This window comes from Coregonus clupeaformis, chromosome 4 (assembly GCF_020615455.1).
Source record: "Coregonus clupeaformis isolate EN_2021a chromosome 4, ASM2061545v1, whole genome shotgun sequence".
Lineage (NCBI taxonomy): Eukaryota > Metazoa > Chordata > Actinopteri > Salmoniformes > Salmonidae > Coregonus > Coregonus clupeaformis.
Genome location: NC_059195.1, coordinates 14,374,889 through 14,384,149, shown reverse-complemented (window position 1 = coordinate 14,384,149; position 9,261 = coordinate 14,374,889). Strand labels below are relative to the sequence as shown.

The following is a 9,261-nucleotide window of genomic DNA, read 5'->3' as shown; positions in this document are numbered from 1 at the left end:
TGTGGTACAGTACAGAAGTAATGAACACTGACGCTTGAGGTGTCTGAGGTTTCTCCTGGGCTGGGAATACTGTATTAGGGACTGGATCTTCACATGGTAATAGGGTTCAATTACAGACATACACAGAGCTTCAGCCTCTTCTCCTATGATGATCCAGAAACCTTCCTCGAGTTAAAACCGTATTAAAGCATCGCAATGCCTCGTCGCCCCTCCACAGCCCTCTGTGGTCCCCTGCTTGAAAGAGAAGAGATGTAAAGGAAACGTTAAATCAAAAACAACTGAAAGTTTGGCAATCAAAGAGCGTGCCGCACAGAGAAGATGATGATGGACCACCGTGACAGAGGGACGATTGGAGGCTTGGAGATTTGATTTGTTTTCTCATTTTGTTTTGTTTTGTTTTTGCTATTTTTTTTCTCCAAGTCATCCTCCTCCTCCGTTACAGTTTTTGATCAACATTTAAGGGAAACCCCACACAAGCATAAGAAAATTGGAATGATATACTGTACAGTAAGAGCATGCCAGAGAGCATGGCTATTGCACAGTTATATAGACATAGAGTAGTGAATGGATTGTGATATATTGCACACAGCATAGTAATCCAGGATGTGCAGTTATTAACCTCGAACAGTTGCCGATTTATGGAGATTTTGACCTGGACACAGGAATCTATTTGGTGTTCGTGTCCCGGGCAGTAGCAATGGTGACATATGTAGCTAGACGAAGGACAGTGGCTGGGTTAGAATACTCCAGCCGCTACTGTAGACTTGGCTCAGGCAGGACAGTGGCTGGTCTGGTCTGCACTAGGCTGTTGAGTTGTTGGGCCTATTCCAGAGAGCCAGTGTCCCCCGCTGAGAGCCGAGAGGCCCCCTTAATCACAGCCCCGCTATGACATCATCACCCCTAGCTAACACACAATGGACCACCCTGTACAGGGAGCAGAGCAGAGGACCACACCTATACAGCCGTGTGTGTGTGTGTGTGTGTGTGTGTGTGTGTGTGTGTGTGTGTGTGTGTGTGTGTGTGTGTGTGTGTGTGTGTGTGTGTGTGTGTGTGTGTGTGTGTGTGTGTGTGTGTGTGTGTGTGTGTGTGTGTGTGTGTGTGTGTGTGTGTGTGTGTGTGTGTGTGTGTGTGAGCGTGCGTGCGTGCGTGCGTGCGTGCGTGCGTGGCTACTGACATATACAGGGATACTACCGCATTCTAACATTACAGTATATGGAAATATTGGCCTACACAGAAACATACTCTGACAATGAAAATAAACATGCACACACAGCCACTCACCCATTTACATTTACATCATTTAGCAGACACTCTTATCCAGAGCGACTTACAAATTGGTGCATTCAACTTATGATAGCCAGTGGGAACTTGGGAAGGTTGAACACCAGACGGGCTGCAGCGTTCTAGTTAGTTTTAGGGGTTTAATGGCACAGGCAGGGAGCCCAGCCAACAGCGAGTTGCAGTAATCCAGATGGGAGATGACAAGTGCCTGGATTAGGACCTGTGCCGCTTTCTGTGTAAGGTAGGGTCGTACTCTGCGAATGTTGTAGAGCATGAACCTGCAGGATCGGGTCACCGCTTTGATGTTAGCGGAGAACGACAGGGTGTTGTCCAAGGTCACGCCAAGGTTCTTTGCACTCTGGGAGGAGGACACAATGGAGTTGTCAACCGTGACGGCGAGATCATGGAGTGGGCAGTCCAACCCCGGGAGGAAGAGCAGCTCCGTCTTGCCGAGGTTCAGCTTGAGGTGGTGATCCGACATCCACACTGATATGTCTGCCAGACATGCAGAGATGCGATTCGCCACCTGGTTATCAGAAGGGGGAAAGGAGAAAATGAATTGTGTGTCGTCTGCGTAGCAATGATAGGAGAGACCATGTGAGGATATGACAGAGCCAAGTGACTTGGTGTATAGAGAGAATAGGAGAGGGCCTAGAACTGAGCCCTGGGGGACACCAGTGGTGAGAGCACGTGGTGTGGAGACAGATTCTCGCCACGCCACCTGGTAGGAGCGACCTGTCAGGTAGGACGCAATCCAAGAGAGAGCAGCGCCGGAGATGCCCAACTCGGAGAGGGTGGAAAGGAGGATCTGATGGTTCACAGTATCAAAGGCAGTGGATAGGTCTAGAAGGATAAGAGCAGAGGAGAGAGTTAGCTTTAGCAGTGCGGAGAGCCTCCGTGACACAGAGAAGAGCAGTCTCAGTTGAATGACCAGTCTTGAAACCTGACTGGTTTGGACCAAGAAGGTAATTCTGAGAGAGATAGCAGGAGAGTTGGCTAGAGACGGCACGCTCAAGAGGTTTGGAGAGAAAAGAAAGAAGGGATACTGGTCTGTAGTTGTTGACATCAGAGGGATCGAGTGTAGGTTTCTTGAGGAGGGGTGCAACTCTCGCTCTCTTGAAGACGGAAGGGACATAGCCAGCGGTCAAAGATGAGTTGATGAGCGAGGTGAGGTAAGGGAGAAGGTCTCCGGAAATGGTCTGGAGAAGAGAGGAGGGGATAGGGTCAAGCGGGCAGGTTGTTGGGCGGCCGGCCGTCACAAGTCTTCATCTGGAGAGAGAGGGGAGAAAGAAGTCAAAGCATAGGGTAGGGCAGTGTGAGCAGGACCAGCTGTGTCATTTGACTTAATAAATGAGGATCGGATGTCGTCAACCTTCTTTTCAAAATGGTTGACGAAGTCATCCACAGAGAGGGAGGAGGGAGGGGGAGGAGGAGGAGGATTCAGCAGGGAGGAAAAGGTGGCAAAGAGCTTCCTAGGGTTAGAGGCAGAGGCTTGACATTTAGAGTGGTAGAAAGTGGCTTTAGCAGAGAAAACAGAGGAAGAGAATGTAGAGAGGAGGGAGTGAAAAGATGACAGGTCCGCAGGGAGTCTAGTTTTCCTCCATTTCCGCTCGGCTGCCCGGAGCCCTCTTCTGTGAGCTCGCAATGAGTCGTCAAGCCACGGAGCAGGAGGGGAGGAATCGAGCCGGCCGGGAGGATAGGGGACATAAAGAGTCAAAAGATGCAGAAAGGGAGGAGGGTTGAGGAGGCAGAATCAGGAGATCGGAGGGAGAAGGATTTAGCAGAGGGAAGAGATGATAGGATGGAAGAGGAGAGAGTAGCGGGAGAGAGAGAGCGAAGGTTGCGACGGCACATTACCATCTGAGTAGGGGCAGAGTGAGTAGTGTTGGAGGAGAGCGAGAGAGAAAAGGATACAAAGTAGTGGTCGGAGACTTGGAGGGGAGTTGCTGTGAGATTAGTAGAAGAACAGCATCTAGTAAAGATGAGGTCATGCGTATTGCCTGCCTTGTGAGTAGGGGGGGCGGTGAGAGGGTGAGGTCAAAAGAGGAAAGGAGTGGAAAGAAGGAGGCAGAGAGAAATGAGTCAAAGGCAGACGTAGGGAGGTTAAAGTCACCCAGAACTGTGAGGGGTGAGCCATCCTCAGGAAAGGAACTTATCATGGCGTAAAGCTCATTGATGAACTCTCCAAAGGAACCTGGAGGGCAATAAATGACAAGGATGTTAAGCTTGAATGGGCTAGTGACTGTGACAGCATGGAATTCAAATGAGGAGATAGACAGATGGGTCAGGGGAAAAAGAGAGAATGTCCACTTGGGAGAGATGAGGATTCTTGTGCCACCGCCGCGCTGACCAGACGCTCTTGGGGTATGCGAGAACACATGATCAGACGAGGAAAGAGCAGTAGGAGTAGCAGTGTTTTCTGTGGTAATCCATGTTTCCGTCAGCGCCAAGAAGTCGAGGGACTGGAGGGTAGCATAGGCTGAGATGAACTCTGCCTTGTTGGCCGCAGAACGGAAGTTCCAGCGGCTGCTGGAGACCTGGAACTCCACGTGGGTCGTGCACGCAGGGACCACCAGGTTAGAGTGGCAACAGCCACGTGGTGTGAAGCGTTTGTATGGCCTGTGCAGAGAGGAGAGAACAGGGATAGACAGACACATAGTTGACAGGCTACAGAAAAAGGCTACAATAATGCAAAGGAGATCGGAATGAAATGAACTAAACATCTGGGAAAGTGAGAGAGCGGGGCCTCCCTCATGTTTCACTGAAACACTCAAATATAACTCTCCCAACTTCCACTTTAGAAATTATAATTGTTGTAAACTACAGCGGTTCAATGTTTTCTAGGAATAGACTCTAACTTAGTTTATTCAGCTAGCTAACTTGGTACAGTATTCTTCCGTGAAAACCGTCCAGGGCACAGAATCCTATGACGCCATAGCCAACTAGCATGCCAGCCTCCAATAACACGGTTTAGCACCAATACTCGGTTACAACAAACCACCAGTGTGTTAACACGCCAAACAGATAATTTGTGTCCGTGTCTAACTTTGTGTAAAGTTTTGGGTTAGTTTTGCAATGAGGCAGCACACAGACACACAACATAGAGAAACACATTACTTTTTTCCTAGCGACTACACTTGACTATGTAATTGTCTCATTGCTTATATTAGCATTAACAGACCATATTGTAACCACAAGTCTTGCATAGTGTGATGTCCTGTAGAGATCCACATGTTCATAAACTCCATCTATTTCAGACATAAATACAGACAGACGGCATGTCCATAGGAAAAACATTTTATTGAAAAACATTTTCAGTTTGTAACAGACTGGTGGAATGTGTGTCATTTTTCCTCACTTTCATTTCTTTCGTTTTTTGAATGTTTAACCATTTCAACGGCCTGGCCATCTCAAACTGCAAGGGGAGGGGCTACAGATACGGCCACCTGGAAACCTATCAAAACAGACTAAAGAAACCAGGGAGACAAATGAACAACGCAATCATAATACTGTGTTACTTAAAAACTGGACAGAAATCAAATCAAAAACAGAACAAAAAAAACTAATTCAATAAATATTTATGGTACACACTTATGGCACGAATATGCAGCAGTCGGTTTGGCAACTTTTTCTAATTTTTTTTTAAAAACCAAATTTCCATGGAAACAGTGCAAAGGGGGAGGGAGTGGGAGGACACAGGGCTTTCCAATGAGCGCTAGCTAAAATACATAGCAAAAAATGTAAATTTTATACAAAACATCTTACTTTAAGAGTTTATAAAAAAAAAAAAATGTTTTATTGGGATCTTGTCAATATTTACATAAGCTATTTACCAAAAAAAGTAGTATGCTCTGTTTTACTGAAGTGTATTCCGTTTTTTCTGTATATATTTTTTTTCATTTACTTTCCTAAAAAGGTGAATAAGGCTATCGTAACAACCCAGGATCCATTTACAATACAAACATTAATGTATTTACAGTTTCTTACCTACAGAAGAACGGTGCAAAATTACTGAGTCAGGTGACCAAGGGCTGACCAATACGAGCAAGGCATTTTACAGTAGCCTGAAGTACTTCTCCTAGCCAGCTTACTAACATTCTCTCAACATTGCTGTAATATTTCATCCATATAACCGAGACAGAAAATCTACCCTAGCAATGTTAGGAGGATATCAGTTATACGTTAGCTAGGATAAGGACATCAGATTCAAAGAAACTAATAAGATTGTCATATTCTGCCGCAGTCAGACAGCAACTAAACAGCAATTTGTTTGTGATTCCTAGTGTTTTTCGCTATTTCTTAAATAACTGTCCAGGTGCATTTCATTTTGAAAATGTTTCTTTTTTCACAGTTTACCTTGTAACTACGGCACACAGTAAAAAAAAATCACACAAAAAATAAGGGTTAAAATAATACTACAAATGAAAAACCTAACAGCAAGCTTGTGTGACGTTCTTTGCTAGTTTTGTTTTTGTTTTGTTTGTTGTTACATCTCTCAGTGGTTTAAGAACACTTTCCATAGGTGTAGGTTTTTCTCAATTCTTAAAAAAATAAAGAAAATTGCATATTGCAGATTTTGTAGCCTCTTAGAGGCACAAACCTTGTATCATACAAGGCTTGGCTTTTTCGGTGAAATTTGATGTTCTTAATGATCTAATGAGAATGTTGGTAGTGAGCAGATACATGTTTGGGGCGTGTTCTAAGTCACAATCTAGTTCTCATTTTCTTTAGTCAGTGTTTTCACGTGTGTGAATAAACAGGCAAATAGCTGTTTCACTGGACTTCCTCAAGAGGAGGTACACACACACACTCTCAAACACAGAGAAAACACTACCACGTGGTAGTGTGGGGGAAGGGGGGACAGGGTAATCGTGGGAATCTTCCCATGGTCCTTTGGGAGGTGCTACATTGGAGTGTGGGATATACTGCTGGTCTGCCTCGTGCACCCAGTTATGCTATTTTGGGTCCAACATTCCTCCTCTCCCCTTTGGGGCTTGTGTCCAGGCTCCCCTCCCTATCCCCTTCCCAGGCCCTAGCCCTGTGTATCTGGAAAAGGCAGCCATTTGGGTGGGAGTTGATGAAAAGGTGGGACATTATGGGTGAAATAGATATCAAATAATCAAACCCTAGCTTGCATAATGTGCACTTTTATACCATAATATATTAACGTTAACTTCTCAATACCGCCTTTCTGACAACACCTGTGCTCTGTGTCTATCATAAATAAATTCTGCTTTTTTCAGATGTTTTTTTGTGTTTTAAAATGTCCTCCTTTAAATGTATATCTTTTTTGTTACAAAAATTATAATAATCAAAAACTCACAATAAGGAAATGCTAAAGATGATGCTTGAAAAACAGTGACAATACGCTTTGATGTCCCTGTGCTTTTTCAAAGTTGAGTATGAGAGCACCAGTCCACCTGTTCGGGCCCTTGGGGGGCTTCCGGGTCCCTTGCTGCCCCTGGGAGCAGACATTACAGTACCTAGAGCTGTTTTAGCCAGCGGCTGGGTTAAACTCAACTAGACTTGGGCCTCTCTGTTTCAGCCAGCGGCTGGGTTAAACTCAACTAGACCTGGGCCTCTCTTATCTTTACCTTTCTTCCATGTCGCGGAAACTGCAGCAGTAAGGCAGGTTGGGATATCTTATTGCCTGTACTTCCAGTTCATTAACACCTCTTCATGTTGTAAAGTCCTATCTGTGGAAAATTCAAGCCAGCCCTTGCAACTGTTATCCCCTTACTGAAGAGATACAGCTGCTCTCCTCTCTCTCTCTTTTACCTACACTACCACTGCCACTCTCTCCCTCTCTGTGATCTGACTGACTGCCTGGGTGGAGGGACCAGGGGTTTAAAAGTGCTGCTCTATTGTTCGCTTAGGTCCCCACCCTTCCCAGAAGCCACCTGGCTAGCCCTGACCCCACAGAGGGGGTATAATGAGCACCCTATCCCCTGATGGGGTAGACCCCACATAAAACCCCTCATCTTCCGTCATGTCCCTCTCTCCCTCTTTAAGTCCTGCTCTCTGCTGCTTTCCCAGTCCTGGGTCGCAGTGTGTGTGTGTGTGCGTGTGCGTGTGTGTGTGTATGTGTGTTTGAACATCACATACACCATCACGACATGAGCTGCGACAATACCACGTCACTAAAAAAATCTATCTGCAAGTTGAACAATACCAGCAATGAAAACCAGAAATGAACCAACAATATGACACTACAAAAAATAATCATGTTTTTTTACAAACCTTTTTTCAAGTAACAACTTTAATGAATCATAATGCTAGAAAGTAAAAGGTGTCGTCAGACAATGAGGGAAAAGTGGGTTGTAACTAGTACGAGGACCTGAACAGTTCACAATGAATGAGCGTGGGTGAGTGTGTGGGTGGGTAGGTGATAGGGTGAGTGGGTGATGTCCATGTGTCAGTCAGGAAAGTCCCAGAGTGGATATTTCCGAATCCCTCTTGCTTTTTCCTCTTCCGTAATTTAATCCACAAAATGTCTCTGGCCAGTGAGGAGAGAGACTGACTGCCATTACTGACATGAGTTCATGGTCGGCCCCTTCCTTTTCCTCTCCTAATCCCTCTCTTTCTCCCTCCTTTGTCTCTTCCCCTCTCTTTCCCAGCAGTAGTCTCTCTCAGGGAGAATACTAGAGTAGGATATCGAAGGAGGTTTGGGTCAACTCCTCCTCCTCTTTTCATCTGTCCATCCTATTCCAAAAGAAACACGCGTGGGTGCGTCATTCTGTCTCTCCATTCGTCCGTCCACACACAAACACACACGCTCGGATCCCCAGCGTCAGTCATAGTGCGCAAAGAAACAGAGAGCTACTGTTAGAGGAGAGGAGCGGAGAGGAGGGATCCCCAAAAAGCCCCAGAGAGCAGCAGCAGCTTTACTCTGTGAGTTCTCCAACAAATCCCAACAATGAAGAATAATAACAGGAATAGTAAAGTTCAACAAGAAAAAACAACAGAGAGGTGGGGAAGGAAGGAGATAGAGCGTTCTGGGGGGGCGTTCATGGAGGAGCGGTGTCTGGTGGGGTGGAGCTGAGTTCAGACCTTGTAGTAGATGTTGGCAGGGCTCTGGGGGGGCATCTCCTGAACGATGTACACTGGGTGACCGTAGTCCCCGCTGACTTTCTCGTAGTGTGGGCAGAAGACGCTGTCTGCAGTCCTGAGCGGGATGATGATGTCACTAGGCTCCGAGCCATTGTTGTTGCCGCTGCCGCCCCGTTTGGGCGTGGCCAGTGTGCTGAGTGACAGCGTGGTGGCGTGCTGTGGAGAGTGCTTGCGGTGCCGCCGCCGGTACTTGAGCAGCAGCACAACCAGCATGATGATGATGATGATGAAGATAACGCTGCCCGAGGCAATGCCGGCGAACAGGGCCACTTCAGAGCCGATGACGCTGGATGATTTCCCGCCCGTCCCCTGGTCACCTTCGCCCTCCCTGTACGACGGACCTGAGAGGAGAAGAAGGAGAAAAGAGAAACCGAGTGAGTGAGTGAAAATCTTTATAAAACGAGTGTCAAGTCATACAGAGTGAGAGTGGATGGAGGGAGGGAGAATGGAGAAAGAGAGGGAGGGAGGGATCATAGAAGGATTAGGGGTCTCCTTTCAGTTTTATCCTTCCATTTTCTCCCTCTCTCTCCCTCCCTTTCTTCCTCACCCTGCACAATCTCTTCATTATGTCAGAGTGAAGGTGAAAGGCAGGCGGAGTGAGCACAATGACCAGAGAGTAAGGGCTCCTTTCACACAACTCTCCCCTTAAGGTCACATTCGATCTCTGGTCTATTCAAATGCAGCTGGTGGTCACTATGGCCTTGGAGCTACAGCACAGCACAGTCCCACATAGCACAAAATGGCTGAAGTGGTTTTTCAATGCAGTAGCATGTCAATGAAAAACATCTCAAAATGAATATAGAGACATTCATTTTCCACAAGTCCACAAGGAATTTGATAGTATTATACAATGAAGCAACATTAACTGTA

At 46.3% G+C, this 9,261-nt stretch overlaps 1 protein-coding gene across 1 annotated transcript in view; it reads right to left on the bottom strand.

Moving 5' to 3' along the window:
• Positions 1-4,562: 4,562 nt before the first annotated feature.
• efnb2a (ephrin-B2a) overlaps positions 4,563-9,261 on the bottom strand; it is a 27,717-nt gene continuing 23,018 nt past the window's right edge. Inside the window, exon 5 of the mRNA XM_041865782.2 lies at positions 4,563-8,732. Coding sequence (XP_041721716.1) covers positions 8,326-8,732 — 407 coding nt within the window. The 3' untranslated portion in view covers positions 4,563-8,325. The remainder of the gene's footprint in view (positions 8,733-9,261) is intronic.